Source organism: Pempheris klunzingeri, chromosome 11, assembly GCF_042242105.1.
Source record: "Pempheris klunzingeri isolate RE-2024b chromosome 11, fPemKlu1.hap1, whole genome shotgun sequence".
In the NCBI taxonomy this organism is placed as follows: domain Eukaryota; kingdom Metazoa; phylum Chordata; class Actinopteri; order Acropomatiformes; family Pempheridae; genus Pempheris; species Pempheris klunzingeri.
The window spans coordinates 7,124,813-7,141,567 of NC_092022.1; the positions used below are offsets into that span (position 1 = coordinate 7,124,813).

Below are 16,755 nucleotides of genomic sequence, written 5' to 3' on the forward strand. Positions count from 1 at the left end.
ACAATGTCATATCTAGATTTCTCTTCAAGGTCCACAGCGGAGGAGCCACAACACACACAGAGACTATCTCAATCTCATACAGAGAGTAGACAGAAGAAAGAGGGACATTTATTTGCAGGGGTATTTCTTTGTGTTTATTTTTCAGAGAAATTCTCTCTGTTGTGGATTTTAAAAGAAAACCTTACCTTCGTCTGCAACAAAAAGCGATCACCATTTGTTGCTTGGTTTCCACTCTTGGATCTGATGGAAAACTCTACAGCAGAGGCAGTTTGAAGCCCACAGACCACTGCACACAGGGATTCTTCTGAAGGAGGGATCTGCCATTGTATGACTATAGGAACGTTAATTCAGGTGAACGCTTTTCATTTCATCCCAGACCAGAGACTTGGAGTTGGATCTACTTCCTCTGAACTGGAAAAAACAATAAAAGACACCAGCATAGAAGACAAAACATTATCTGAAAACCTCTGAAAACCTACACTGAAATTGCATGGTTCATCTCAAGGCTTCACTTGGTTCTGGGGTTTTTGTAAATAGAACAGCATTTGGAGTGTTAAATCTTTTCATCATAATAAAACATTTACTCTGACAGAGCCGGAAGAAGCAAGGTAATTATTATCAAAAGTTTCAAACTGTTGCTCTCACATTGAGACGAACAGTTTCAGTCCCATAGGGATCGTGATCAGGATTTGACTTCACATGAAACATCAAGAATTGTATTTTTTATGGCTCTTTTTGTGCAGAAACAATATAGAAAATAACATTTTATTGATATTGTAAAATGTGATGAGTTTTTACTGATATATTTTCTAGAAAAATGGAAACACTACTGAAGATTTAACAGCAGTATTTTTACAGCAATGATAATACAATTTTAAGCAATCCGTTTTCTGCCAAAACAATCCCAGCATTTGGAATGAAACTGTTGTGTTGTTGCAGCTAATTTGAGCCATGGCAGAGAAGAGACGAATGGGCTACAGTATCAACAGGGATGTCCTGGATGAAGGAGCAGTGGAGGAGTTGGCTGACAAGTCTGACTCAAAAACCACTCTGTCTGACAAGCTCAAAAAATCCATGAGGTAAAATTCCCCACGTCTGATCTATTATGCATCTCAGCTAATCTCTCTACATATTCAGTATCCTGTCTTGTATATTTTATTTTTGTATTGAAAAACAAAACATACAGCAATTATACCCAATCCCATGTAGTCAGTATTTATTCAGTTACTCTTAGAATAAACTATTCTTGATAAACCAGATTTTTTAACATTACAAATAAAGCACTTAATGTAAAGTGTTTTTATTTTAGTTCAAGCAAGAATGTCTGTCCCCTTGTTACATAAACCAAATAGAAAGACCATCATATGATGGTGTCATGTTAGAATCAACAACTTGCGTAACAAGTCCGGCTCTATCTTTTCCTTGTTATCTTCTTGCATATTAAATACCAATGTGTGCATGTCAAAAGGTCTTTGGCCAGGAAGAGTGATACAGAGTAAAGTGTAGTTCAGCTTTCCACTAATGTCCACATTTTAGATTTAAAACAGTCACTTTTTTTTAATGTGCTCCTTTTTACTGTAAAATACATTAACATACTTGCAGCTACCTGAAGTCCAAGTGCTTTTATAACGTCATAAATTATTGACATATCTAAATAAATATAATAGAGCTACACAAGCATTCATGTCTGAGACCAAAAGCAGAAAGTCATGTCTTTTCATGTCTGAACAGTTAAGTGAGTTATTTAATGATTAGATGAGGACAAAAAAATGCATGATTTACTCTGAGAGGAGGAAAGATAATTTATTAACTATTTTTGGTTTGCTGGAAAAAAGGCAACATCAGAAGTGGTAAAGAGTGGCCTGGAGTGGAGTTTAAGCTGAAAAACAAGGGCAGACTTGACACATACCACTCAGCTTTCATCAAAGCATGTCCCTCTGTCTCTTCTTTGTCTCTGACCGTCACTCTGACACACAAACTCAGGTGTTCTGGTCCCAGGCTGAAGAGTTGCCTGCTGGGTAGCATTCCTGTTGTGTCATGGCTACCTCGATACTCCATCAGAGAAAACGCCCTGGGTGACCTCATCTCTGGAATCAGCGTGGGGATCATGCAGCTGCCGCAGGGTGAGGATGGAGATTCAGGAGATAAAGATTAAGTGAGGGCTGGACAGGTAGAAGAGACAAAGGTAGAGGTGTAACTTGTTTATTCTACACGGTAATCTGCTGGTTTCTTCGCACACCCTCCTAGTCAATCTCTTCTTTGTTAAAGCTGTTTTCTCTCCTATCCCTGCAGGTATGGCCTATGCCTTGCTAGCATCTGTTCCTGCAGTCTTTGGCCTTTACTCCTCCTTCTACCCAGTCCTCGTCTACTTCATCTTCGGCACATCTAGGCACATCTCAGTCGGTTTGTACTTTAACACTTGCTGTATATGCACACTGGGTCATTTTGATAGGTGGGAATTAATCCACCATAACGTTGCATGGATAGTACTTCAAAAATAGAAAATACAGCAGAGTTACCAAGAGACAGCCAGAAAGATCCACACTCTAGGATATGCTGCCATGAACATTTATGCTTCCATGTAACATTTCAGGCTAAAGCCCTTTTTAAGACATACAGGCAATGTCTTTATGATGGCAATAAACGTTAATGGAAATATAATCTAGAGCACGGATTAGCATGTAATTCTGTCTGCAACTAGGATTATTTGCATTTGGATATTTATGCTTTTACGCACTTTCTTACTGAGACAGTCCTCTCTTAGTCTTCTCTAATCTACAAGGTTGAGTTTTTAAGCATAGACGTACAGTATCTGATCTTTAGCTGAAGCTCAAGACTTTTCAGTCCTTACATTCTCCTCTATTGATCACTACTTTGTGATTTTCCCATATAATGAGTTTAGAAGTTATGGCCACCAGTTCTAATTATCTCAACTTTCATCAGTTTGACATGGCGGACTGGTCTAAATTCTCCAGAGAAATTTCTGATCGGTAGTTGGAAATATGCAGTATCACTTTCCAACAGACCAGTGAGAAGTGTAAAATAAGTGTAAAATAACCAAAATGGCAGAGGATACTGTATCCATGTAGGACCCCATCAGTCATAGCTAGGCTCTGGGGACAAAATTGTGTTTCAGGACCAAAATGGGGTTGAGGGAAGTGCTTTTAAAAATATAAAACAATATTTCCAATATGTTGTTATAAGGCCAACAAAAATGATGCATCTCCTTCCTCCAGGAACCTATGCTGTGCTGAGTGTGATGATAGGAGGGGTGATAGAGCGATTAGCCCCAGATGCAAACTTTATGACATGGGACAATGTGACCAACTCCAGTGTAATTGATGTCAATTCCCGAGATGCAGAGAGGGTCAGAGTGGCCGCAGCTGTCACCTTCATGTGTGGAGTATTTCAGGTACACAACTGGTTTACTGGATTCTCTGGTCTGGAAGTTAAACATTTGAGAGTGATCTTCCTATTGGCTGTTGATCTTTCTATAAATGTTGCTTCTCAAGTCATTCAGCTATGAGTGCATGGCTGATGCGTTTCCATGTGTTTATCTATCTGTGTTATGTATGCAGATTCTGCTTGGTCTAGTCCAGTTTGGTTTTGTTGTGACCTACCTGTCTGAGCCGCTGGTTCGGGGTTACACCACAGGAGCTGCCATCCACGTCATCGTGTCCCAGCTGAAATACACCTTTGGCATCAGCCCTGTGAGACACAGTGGACCCCTCGCATTGATATATGTAAGAAAGAACACAATCACAATCATTGCTTCTACATATTTTTTTAATTTTATACAGGCTAAAACTAATAATACTATTATTCTTTCTCTCCAGACTGTGTTGGAGTTGTGTTATCTCATTACAGAGACAAATATCGGTACTCTTGTAGTCAGCATCGTCACTATAATCAGCCTCATCCTCGCTAAGGAGCTCAATACATACTTGAGTAAAAAACTACCTGTTCCTATACCTGTGGAGCTACTTGGTGTGAGTATACAGAAATATATGTTTGATAAGATAAATACACACTTATACCCACTAATACAGCTCTTCCTATGTGTTTCTCCAGGTTGTTATTGCTACAGTTGTCTCCTGGCAAGTAAACTTGAAGGGGAAATATGGAGTGGATGTGGTGGGATTGATTCCTTCGGGGTGAGAGACACACACAGCAAACAAACAGGAATGTGTGTGTGAAAAGAGAAGTATTTGTAATGGGTGATGTAATCTACTCTGTCCGTGTCTACCAGTCTCCAGCCGCCTGTTCTCCCGACTGCCTCCTTGTTCGGTCAGGTCATTGGAGACGCCTTTGCCCTGTCTGTGGTTGGCTACGGTATCGCCATCTCAATGGGACGAATCTTTGCCCTGAAATACGGATACAAGGTGGACAGCAACCAGGTAGGGAGGTGACAAATGGGATCATGAATGAATTGCTCCTTTAAGGTTGATGTCTTGTATATAAATAGTGTTGTTTTCCTGGTTTAGGAACTAATCGCTTTGGGTCTGAGTAATTCCATTGGAGGAATTTTCCAGTGTTTTGCCATTAGCTGCTCCATGTCTCGCACCATGGTTCAGGAGAGCACAGGAGGGAGGACTCAGGTTGGTATGAGTTCCCTTGAGCAACACATTGCAGTCTTATCTCACTGTGGAGGCAGGTTAAGATACATGTGCAGAGAGCATCTAGTATCAACATTAACATCTCCTTTGAGCCTGTTACGCTGTACAAAGTGAGTAGGACATTTAATTTTTAAAAGGTCAGTACACACAAATTACAAAAATAAAACATATTTTCTCACTTACCCCTCCCAGTTCCCATACAGAAAATCAAAATCAAACCAATCTGCATGGCAACACTTGAGGTAAATGAAAAAAAAAAGTTTTTTTTTGTCATGTAAGTGAACCACAAGTATGTTGCATAAATCACTACAAAACTAACAAAGTAAAGAAAATGCCACTTCCTAAAAAGCTGAATTTAGCTCCTCATATTAGACAGAGATATTAAAATATCTACTGTATGTACATTAATGCTGATTTTGTCTCATATTTAGTACAGGCCAGCAGTAATTTTCTCTATAAGTAAAATCAACACATCAAAATCATTATGAACACATGACATGAAAACAAAATCACTACACTTGTTTTTCTGCTTTTGACCGACATCCTGCTACTGATGCACCACTATAAAGTTACATTTCTACAACTGGGAGACCTGTTTTCTTTATTTAATTTGCATGATGTTTGTCTCCTGTGTTTATTCCACACAACTGAAAATCATTTTTAACAATGTTTAGAAAAATGTTTACTGGTTTTCATGCTTTCCATTTTTTTTTGACAAGGAAATTTCATGAGATCATTTTTCAAATCGGCATTTTCATCCCAACACTTCACCTTGCCTTTAGCTGCAAACCTGGGCAGTCTTAAAGGTTAAACAGAGTGAAAAGTCGCACATAATTAATGTTACTCGGATAAGTGGCATCATTAAAAAACACTCAGAGTATCGATTTTTCGCTCACATCTTTGAAGTCCACCTACACAAACACAGATTTGCTGAAAGGCTAAACCGATTTAGTCTGACAACACCATTAATCAGCTAAGGCCCATTACAGAGCAAGGAGAGGAGACTTTAACTGATGATGCCTTGACTCCTCTCATAATCATGTACCAATTCACTCTAATAACCACTTCATCATTCATCTTTTCTGTAGTTATTCTTTAACTCTCTTCCTCTGATCCCTCACTCCTGATTTCCATTCATCAAGCCTCGTTTCTCACTCTCTCTTCACTGCAGGTTGCTGGGGCTCTGTCAGCAATAGTTATCCTTTTCATCACACTCTGGATTGGAACTCTCTTTGAAGATTTGCCGAAGGTACCGCGCATGTGTGTGTGTGTGTGTGTGTGTGTGTAGCATTTGTTCACATCTGTGCACCAGCAGAAGCTACGTGTCCAAGTCTGAGAGTGATTCCAAAATTATAAGCTCTCCTCGGCACTCAGCCAAAGTAAGAGAGAGGCTGTGTTACCTCTTTAGCTTCAGACTAAAGCCACCACCTACTTTTAAAAACAAAAAAGCTGACAAAAACAGTAGTAATGAATTAATCACAGTACCATATCTAAGGTGAAACTGTATCTTTTGGGCCTTTAACCTTGTATTATATTTGACTCACTTTGCAGGCAGTTCTGGCTGCTATTATCTTTGTCAACCTCCATGGCATGATGAAGCAATTCCTGGACATCCCTGCACTGTGGAAAAGTAACAAAGTGGACATGGTGAGCTTATTATAAAATAGACAAAGAAATGGTTAATGTTTTGGAAAGACAGAGCCATAAACCATTAGCCAATCCTAGCTGTCACTGGGCAAGAGGCAGGGTACACCCTGGACTGGTCACCAGTCAAACACACGGCCAACACATATGGCACTAGCACCTACTCTACTCGGCTCGACTCGACTCGACTCGTACTTTTGGCGCTTTTCCACTAGTACCTACTCGGCCGGGCTGAAAATGTGACGTCAACATACTGCAGGCCACTGATTGGTCGGGAGTGACGTCACTGGATGAGTCATGAGAGCGACTCGTTCACAAGAATCAAACCCGCCATTTTTAAAACCTTGGCAACAGCGACCCGATGTCCTTAGTTGTGTTGTGTTGTGTTGTGTTGTGTTGTGTTTGTGTTGTGTTGTATTTAGTGTTGTATTCAGACGCCACTGGAGTTTCCGGCCGCCTTGCTATGACGACCCCACCCACGTTGAGGTGTGACGCAATTGTAATGGAAAACGACCGAAACCGAGTCGAGTCGAGTGCTGCTAAAACTGCGTAATGGAAAAGCGCCAATAGAGACAGACAGCCATTCACACCTATGGGCAATTTAGAGTTACCAATTAAGCCTGGAGAAACCTGGATTACCTGGAGAAAAGCCACGCAAGCACGTGGAGAACATGCAAACTCCACACAGAAAGATTCAAGGTTCAAACCTGCCGGTCAGCGGATTTTAGCCTGAAACCTTCTTGCTGTGAGGCAGCGGTGCAAACCACCTACAGTGGCGGTCTGAGGGGGAGCAGTGGTCCGGTATCCAGTCCTTATAGTACTTCCATGATACTGTTAGGCCACAGTTAAAATGATAACATGCTATGCTAACTGTATCCTAACTGCATGTAAATTGCTAACAAGCTTAACTTTACGTACTTAACGTCAACGAGTCAGTACTTTGCAAAATTACCTCTAATGGGGACACTACAGTTTATGGGAGCTTAATAGTGACATGGGAAATAAACAAACATGATCGATTAAAATGACCAAAGTACTATCATCAGTACTGTATACTGTATTTTGACGTTATGATAACATCCCTCTGACTTGCTAAAGTTAACCTGTTAACATGAGTGCTTTACCTCCAGGTGGTCTGGGTAGCCACCTTCATCTTCACTATTCTGTTAAACCCTGACCTGGGACTGGCTGCTTCCATCGGGTTCTCCATGATGACCATCATCTTCAGGACACAGCTGTAAGAACACATAGCCACGGGGACCCCACTAATACATACACCAATAAGCGCACACACAGTGTGAGAAACAATCAACACACCCAACATTTCACTCAGTCCTTCTCTTTCAGACCACAACTAAGCAAAGTGCTCATTTGTTTTGTGTGTGTGTTCCAGACCTAAGTACTCCCTATTAGGGCAGGTCCCTGACACCGACATTTACAGGCCACTGAAGGAGTACAATCAGGTATTTATAAGTAGCCTAAAAGCAAAAGTGAGTACTGAGCACAGGTCCAGAGATCAACAGAGCCTCAACACCTGTCTGAGTCTGTAGACTGTTAGAGGAGAGCTGTTTAAAAAGCTAGATACCTAAATAACCTAGATAAAGTAATGGGAGTTATGTACCACTCAGTGTCCAGTCCACACTGACCTTTCCTTCCCAACACCTACATTGTCAAATTTTCTATTTTTTATTTAAATTTTGAACTTTAAACATAGCCAGTCGTATTGCAAAGTTTTTAAGACATGATCTGCTAATCCCATCACATCACATCAAATTAATTAAGAATATAAGGAAGTTAAAGGAAGTTAAAAACAAGAGTAAAGATGAACTTGACAGCTCACTAATAATACAGTGCAACGGGGATAATTAAATTCTCACTGATCTGTTTTTTTAAAAACAACATTTACCCTAATGAATTGGTGTGGCAGTCTTGTCACAGTTCCACTGTGTGACAGTCAGCATACTGGGTACCCTGTACGATGTGTGAGCCAACATGTTTATTTCTAAGACAAAAACTGTCAATAGGAGATAATTAGGATGGACAGTTCAGATGTACCTTAATTAAGACACTGCAAGTCTGCTACAATATCATGAACATAAATAAAAATGTATTTGAATGATTTATTTGACTGTTTAAATGATTAGCTGATGGATTCATTTTAGGTGAAGAAGGTGCCAGGGGTTTTGATCTTCCGCTCATCAGCCACCCTCTACTTTGCCAATGCTGAGATGTACCAAGATGCCCTTGGAGAGAAGGTGAGGACACACACTTCGCCTTTAACTGTAATCTCAACCTAACCCTAAAACCAAGTTTTAACATTCAAACCGCTCTTTAAAGAAGTGTGGACAGATAAGATGTCTTACCAAAAATATCCTTGTGCTCAGTATCTAAAAGTAAGATTCGTCCTCACAAAGATGGCACTCACACACAGGAATATGTGTATTAATATATTAACGTGGGCGCCCCCTAAAAAACAGTATCAGTCACACAAACACACCATAATGGACACACAGGCCCAGATTTTTATGAATTTAGAAATAAACACACCACGGCTTCACACATACACACACATACAGAGAAAAGACAGAAGCAATCCCCCTTGTCACAGTTTCCGTGCAATTAACTCCTCTCTTACAAACATTATTTCTGACACACTAATAACTGACCCCACATTTCTCCCATTCACACATGACGGCCGTGACAGACATTGTTCAAAATGCCATCCCACCATTTTCTCCTCTCCTTTCTTCTGTTTTTACACTTTTGTTTAAACACCCCCCTCCTTCTCCTTCCTCCCCCCCTGTCTTCCTCCTCCTTTTCTGTCACGTCTGTGCGGGGCGAATGGGAAGACAGATTGAGGGAAGGTAGAAAATAAGGATGACAAAAGATGGAGGGAGGGTGAGAAGCAGAGACTGAATAAGGAAGGGAGATAATGGTACGTCTCATTCATTAAAATGTCAGCATGTCAGAGCCAAAGGGTCGCTCTTTTCTTTCTAATATTTGATGCAGCTTTCACAGAGCTGTTGTTGACTGGCAGAGGCTGCACGTTTGTTTACTAGGTGAGAAATTGCAACCAGATGAATTCTGGTAATTTTTTTTGGATGTGGATCAAGAGTGTTTCTGCTCCACAAGTCACTGTGGTATGCAGACGTCTCAATTTTAGGGATTCTTTTCAATGAAATAGTGAGAGGTGCTGAGAAGCTAAGCTGATGGGTTGCACTTGTGTAAGAGGTTACTAATGCTGTATTTGCATCAACTAGTAAAGCTAGAAATGGCAAATCATACGTTGTCTTTGCATGAATTCTTACCGATACCGTAGTATTACACTGTCTCGATGAATTAAAATATCCTACAAACTTTCAAGCCGTGTTTTTGAGATGCTAATTGCTCAGTTTTGTTTCTGGATCAGAATTAGATTCTGATTCACTTTACAATTGCCAGGCAGACATTTTATTCCCGGAATGGAAATCACAAAAACAAGAAATGAAAATCCAATTGGCTGTTGGTGACTGATGACCATGACATTTTTCCCTGGCATTTCCATTTCCTGGTTGCTCATCAGTCCTTACTCATTGCTTGAGTTGGTCTTTTCTACACACTTGGTATGAAAACTACTTTGTGTAAAGATCATTTAAATTCAAATGGGATGCTTAAATGATCCAACGATGTCTCGTTTGCGCCGCTTCAAAAAAGTTCAGAGTTGGCCACAGTCACCTGACCTCGGTTGCACTAATTTTCACTAATAGGTTCACAATTTTTCAAGTCAGTCTTAAAACAATAGTCACTTGTATCATATGTATAATGAAACAGGTTTTGCTGGCTGTGACCATTCCACCTGTTTATACTGGCCATTAGATATCTCTTCCTGAAGTGATTTCACTTTAAGTGAAGGGAAACAAAATCCACAGCCTCCCATCTGTGCAAACACGTTTAGTTTAATTAAAGTCTATCTAAAGTTAATATGAGGCTTCAGCTGTCTGAGTTAGATGTATCTTTCAAAGTTAGATGAAGACCAGTACAGTACAGTATTTCATTCAGAGCTGTATGTGGTGTTGTAATTGCATTTTTTGTGGACAGGAGAGCAATTCAAATTACATGAATTTAACAATTCAAAGATTTGAATTGTTAAATTCATTCATGTGACACTAAAACCAGAAAAAGCCTAATCAATTCCATACCTAACAACATTTTTTGGAATAAACTGGGAGTACTAGTTGTTAGACATCTAAAAGATCAGTATTTTTCTTTTAAAAAGTGTAAGATCAAACAACAAACAAAAGTGAGAACGGACAATTTAGAGTCTGAGAAACTTCTGTTAACTTGTGTTTGTTTCATGTGGAAAGGAAAAAAACTGCCACACCTGTCTGTACTGTTTTTTTGTTTTTTGGGCTCAGGAATTCATCTAGTTGAACTGGTTGAATTGGCTGAACCGGCTAGCTAAAATAAACATTTATATTTCTGTCTGACAGTAGTAGTAGCAGCATAATAACAGGTATTAGACAGGTATTAACAGTTACAGCTATAAACAATAAAACATTTTCAACTAAACAAACATTAATTTTGCTGCTGTCCGTCACCTATTGTTCTAACACAATAGTGGTTTATGAAACATTTGACATGATTTCTGGGAAAAGTCCTTTTTCATATTCTTTAAGATAATGTTTTTGTGTGAGATAAAACACAGCAAATTCATTTAAAAACGTAAAGTAAAACCAAGATGTATTGCAGTCATAATGACTACCTCAGGAGGAAGCAAGGTTTGACTGGTTATGTCTGGCTGTTGACTGACTGTAAGTGCTGTTAAAATGTGTGATTGTCTTTTGCTGTTTCTTTTAGTCTGGCATTGATATTACCAAGATCCTGTCAGCAAAGAAGAAGCTAGAGGCCAAAAGGAAGAGGCATGAGAAGGAAAATGCCAAGAAAGCCAAGAAAGCTGCCAAAAGGAACGCAGTGAACATTGTGAGGATGACCAGAGACATGATATTTACTGTAAATGATACAAAAGGATGATTTTTCCATTTTTCTCTGACCTGCTGAACACCCGCTGAGCCTGATAAAAATCTTGGCCCATTCCAGATGCAACTTTTCTCTTCTTATACAAATTAAAGAAACCCTGAACCGCGATGGTCATTTGAATTCCTGGTTATGCAGTTACCTTAAATTGTGATTCATCGCCTAAAGCACCAATACCGGTATTTCACTTTAGCCAACGTCTCTCGGGTCTCTTTGAACTGTGTCGTGTCTCCTCCTGTTCAGGAGGAGATGCCAGAGAGGGAGGAGCAGAGGGACGTTGCCATCATTGAGATGAATGCTGAGCCTGACCCCTCACTCCCCACCGCCATCATCCTCGACCTCAGTCCTGTCAACTTCCTGGATACTGTGGGAGTCAAGACGCTACGCAGCGTATGATTATAGCAGTCACATTTACACACATATACAAAGAGAGAGAGAGGGAAATAGATAATGTACATATTAACAGATTCAGATTATAAAGAATTTCATCATTATTTTCATCTTAAATGCATCCCAAATTAGATATTTAGTTGTCTCTTTGAGGATATATACATACATGTATATGTTTCTTCTTATTTAACCAACCCTTGTAACTCTCTTCATCTCTCCCCACAACAACGTATCCTCCATTCATCCCTTCCTTTTCCTTATCATTTAGCTCCTCAGGCTCTCAATTACTGTAAATTGAATTGTCAGACTAATGAAATGATCCCCAGTCTGACCTTTGCTCTGTGCTTCTGTGTCTGTTTTAGATCCGGAGAGACTACGGGGAAATTGGTATAGAGGTGCTTCTCGCTGGCTGCCAAAGTAAGTCCTCTGGACTTTCTTACACTAACGCAGTTGTGCTGTTTAGAGCTGTTTGAGTGACTATAGATCTGCTTTTTGTATGTATCAGGGCTATAAAGAAATTCAAAGTATTTTGTATTCTGTTGGAACTCCATTTGACTTTCTATTATGAAATTAGCTTTTAATCCATTTCAGTACGACTTATTCTATCAAATTAGTGGCACGTGATACATTAGACATTAGTGATCCGCTGACAGTTTGTAGGAAATATTCCAAGATCCCACTGGGATTTTTTTGTCCTACATACTATAACCCACATGTAGACTTATTTTTATACTCACGTTCCAGACCCGCTTAGCCATACACAATTTGAGTTCATGCAACACTGCCTGTTATTTTAGCTGTATTCTCGTGTTATTGTAACGTTTCTGTGAAGGAAGCCATTCAGTCAATAGCTGGTACATTTCCCAGAAAACACTATTCCAGGTTTTCTAAGTCTGGTATGATATGCAATAATGACTCCAAAGGAAAGCTAAAAAAAAAAACAACAACCTTGAAATCTGGTGGGCCAGTTGTATTTTTACAGCAGAAAAAGCATCTACTCTCAGTGATTATTCTTAAATAATAGCCCACAAATTTAGGTCTCACTTGCTGGATGGGAAAAAATGAAGGTCTTCAGGGAAAAGAATCTAACAACCACCGCAGGATCGCAGCTCTAATTAGCCCGTACTGGGCTGATTGCCTGTAATGAGAAAAATGGTTTATTGTGAGTATCTTGGCTCGCAAAGGGACTGCAAAGAACATTTATATGGCCAAGAATTATACAATGTTCATATTAACACAAGGACTAACCCTCCCATCCCCCTCTCTCTCTCCCTCTCGGTCCGTTTTATTCCTCCTACTTCAAATGTTCCACAATGTCTCTCTATTTATCCCCCTCTTTTCACTCCATTTTTTGCTCTCTCCTACTGACATTCTCTTTGTCTCCTTCTATCTCCCCACAACTTTTCACGTACACTCAAGCCTGTTTATCCATTAGTCCCTCTCTCTCTCCCTTTTCTAGCTGGTGTGGTGGACAACCTGCAGACCGGAGGCTTCTTCAATGACAAAGTGACAAAGTCTTGTCTCTTCCCCTCCGTCCATGATGCTGTTTTGTACAGTCAGTCCTCCAGAACAGAGAGCCATGATGTGGTGAGTTATTGTGTGAGCATTCAAACAAACACATCAGTGATGACAAGTTTCTACTTTTAGTGATAACTCCGATGTTACTTGACACAGGAGTCTCAATATCGTTTTTCTATATATCTATATTCTCTCTCTATATATCATATATTTACTGTCCTTTTAGCTCTATATTTGATCTCTACCATCTTTGTAAGGCAAATATCTGTCTGTTTAGCTGTACAATACAGACAGTCACTAACTGAGTGTCCAGTGGACTATTAGAGGTTTGTCAATGAAAGCAGCTGCCTGCTACAGCCACAACAAAACAACAACAAAATTCAAATGCAACCAAAGTTAACTGCAAAATACTACATTTAAATTAATGAATGTTGGACTGTGAATGTAGAAAGTCCACATGGGAAAATGACCGAGTTCACTCAGCAGCCTGGAGTGTGGGAATGAAGTATTTAAGTAATTGTAATGGACAAAGATTAAAATGCTTCTGGGATGGTTCATTGATCTCTGCTCTGTCAGGAAGCATGACCTGGACTTCAGATTGATTACACACAGTAAGAAGGTTGGGGGTGGGTGAGATGGGTATTTTTTAGATAATATATTTTGATGCATATTAATGTGTTTTCCTACAAATTTCTTTTGTGTTTATTTCATACACAGTTAAAGACAAATTTCTAAACATTATGTATTTCATATGCACAAGAAATTCTACTCATCCGCCATCACACCATCAATCTTTGTCTGAAGCTTTGACACGAGGGAATTGTGTGTGTGTGTGTGTGTGTGTGTGTGTGTGTGTGTGTGTGTGTGTGTGTGTGTGTGTGTGTGTGTGTGTGTGTGTGTGTGTGTGTGTGTGTGTGTGTGTGTGTGTGTGTGTGTGTGTGTGTGTGTGTGTGTGTGTGTGTGTGTGTGTGTGTGTGTGTGTGTCTGTTAATCTCATTTATACACCTGTCCTTGCATGTATGTCTGCATATTGTTCAGCCTGTGTGCGTTTGTTTCTGCCTGTTCTGTTTTAGTATTTAGTTGGGTGCGTGACTTTCTGCTTCTGCTCCCATAGGAGAAATCTAACAAAGAACAAAGACGTGGCACTGGTCCATGAAATACAGTTTACAGGAGCAAAGGCTTATCATGGGAGAGCTAGGAAGCTCACACACACAGCAATAAAGTCACTGGCACGCACACATAGGGATACAAAACTACAGACAATGTAATAGAGTGGATGGTAAGAGGAGCGTGTTGTTGGTCAAGGGACCTGTGCAAAGAACAGGAACCCACACATAATGTAACACTCATGCAAGCATGTACATGCATGCCTATATATTCATATATGCAGCCCATACTGCATGAATATATTTCACATGAAAATGATTTTACATGGGAGTGAGAGTTTTTCAGAGGATGTTGGTTTGGAAATCCACCTGGCCTATCGTGTATCTCCACTTCACTTAATTTCAAATCTATTTAATTTCATTCATTAAAATAATCTATAATAATAAGGAGACAGTATTACAGGAGCATTTCAGCATATTGGAAAGCAAGCAGCACCTTACATCCATCCCAGAGGCCCATTAGCGATATAATATCTAAGGTTAAATATAATGAACGAGTGAATTCACATGGTGTAAAGTAAAGACATCAGATTTAAAATAGTTTGACTCAGAACCATTATTTCATAGACTGTGGTATGCTGAGCCAAAGTTTCATGCATCGTGTCCACAGTCACACTCTGTTCCTCCTCATTAACCTCTACTGAGACTTTCATGCCACTGGAGAGAAAAGAGAAATCTGGTATATATGTTGAAAAACCAGTCATACTACTTTGCACCTCTCCTATTCTTTCTCTGGTTCTCTGCTTTGATCACTCCTGTCCTTCTGTTTCACAGATCACAGCGACACATTTGTAACTCCTGAGAGGAACGATGAACGATATTAAGAGGAAGTGCCAGACACTCTGTCTGCATGAGGATTTTATCCAGTGAGCTTCAGATAACTGGAACATACACACACACACAGACACGCACACACAAGCACAATACAACTACAAAATACAAAGACAAAAACAACTGCAATCCAACCACATGACAAATGACTGCACATGTGGACCGAAACCGTTTTAAATTCTGAGGATTATATAAATCAAAGCAACAGCACAAACACACACTCACAATTAAAGCATATTAATATGAATAACATCTACATTGCCAATCTACATTACATATGGTTTATTTATGAAAATCCAAAATTCTGCCAGTGCTTGTGTACTTACATGAAAAATAAAGATAATTTTACTCAGAGAAATGCTTCTCTTTTCATTTCCAAACACATACAGTCTTGATTTAAGTTTTCCTAGGGAGACATTTTGATCTGGGTACGCAACTACAGGAAATCTTCAAATAGCTCTGGATTGCTGAAACTGAAATACATTTCACATATGGATGCAGGGTGTCCTCCTTTCCTGTCTTACTGGGACTGGCTGCTTCATTCACACTCAAACTCCAGCCTGCACCTTGTTTATCTACAGACGTGTTCAGTGAATTTGTTTATACTGTATAAGGAGTTGTTCCCTGAGACGCGTTCTCCTGCCAGATGTAATTATTAGTAGTTCAAGCAGGGATAATGTAACAGTAAAGAAAGCTACAGTGGAAATCAAACCCATAACCAACATAGTTGCGCCCACATTGTAGCAGACAATGCATCGTGTATCATTTTTTCCACTTGTCACTCATGAAACTGCATATTTACAGATAAAATCCACCTGTTTTTGGTCAGGGACTATTTTTTCCAGTTTAAAGTCACATATCAGAATCAGAATTAGGTTTATTGCCAAGTAAGTTTTCACATTATTTACCTGGGTGTATTGGTGCATAATCAATAAGCATAAATATGAGATATAAAAACAATAAATAGAGATATTTACAAATATTTACAGAATGTGAGAAAAATGTTGTTCAGTTGACAGTTGGTCATTTCCACATCTGTTTCAATTTTAGAGAAATGGAAATGTGAGTAATTTCTGAGCATGCGTCTGTAAGCAGTTAGAGAAATGGGAAGGGATTTGTTTCCAGTGTCCCAGCACAAAGATTTGCAACAACAACAATCCTCTGTTAACTAAAACCAGCTCCAATGAGTCATTGTTGATTGGAAAAGGAACGTGCTGAATCATAAGTATAAGAAAACAAATGGATTTTCCCGTAACAGATTACACTAACACACTTTTATGTTCCTTGGCCTCGTTCATACTCAAAACATTCTATGGCTACATGTTCCTGATAAGAAGCTCTTGTGGATGCAGAAAAGCAGTGTTTCAAAGTTTCAAGTGTTGCACCTAAAAACGCCAAAAAGTGATGTCACCATGCATGGTATGTAAGGTGTGTGTGTATGGAGGGTTTTGCTCTAACCAATCAATAGCAGGGCTCAAACTAGAATAGATGTTTCTCTATTCTTAAACCTACACTAATCAATATTTTTGGGTTGACGTGGATCAATTGTCTGTGTGTGATGTGAAATCAGTTGCTTT

At 39.5% G+C, this 16,755-nt stretch overlaps 1 protein-coding gene across 2 annotated transcripts; it reads left to right on the plus strand.

Moving 5' to 3' along the window:
• Nucleotides 1–45: 45 nt before the first annotated feature.
• Nucleotides 46–15,498, plus strand: slc26a6 (solute carrier family 26 member 6). 2 transcript variants are annotated; one of them, XM_070839620.1, is made up of 20 exons: nucleotides 46–608; nucleotides 940–1,079; nucleotides 1,984–2,123; nucleotides 2,293–2,403; nucleotides 3,237–3,412; nucleotides 3,579–3,743; nucleotides 3,837–3,989; nucleotides 4,072–4,154; nucleotides 4,250–4,397; nucleotides 4,485–4,598; nucleotides 5,788–5,865; nucleotides 6,168–6,263; nucleotides 7,391–7,497; nucleotides 7,654–7,723; nucleotides 8,423–8,515; nucleotides 11,097–11,219; nucleotides 11,517–11,663; nucleotides 12,026–12,080; nucleotides 13,123–13,260; nucleotides 15,129–15,498. In XM_070839620.1, the coding sequence occupies exons 2-20, from the start codon at nucleotides 952–954 to the stop codon at nucleotides 15,140–15,142; spliced, it is 2,139 nt and encodes a 712-aa protein (XP_070695721.1). In that variant the 5' UTR covers nucleotides 46–608; nucleotides 940–951; the 3' UTR covers nucleotides 15,143–15,498. The 2 variants fall into 2 exon arrangements, with proteins under 2 accessions (XP_070695721.1, XP_070695722.1); XM_070839621.1 differs by having other exon boundaries at nucleotides 13,123–13,250; nucleotides 15,122–15,498.
• The last annotated feature ends 1,257 nt before the right edge of the window (nucleotides 15,499–16,755 follow it).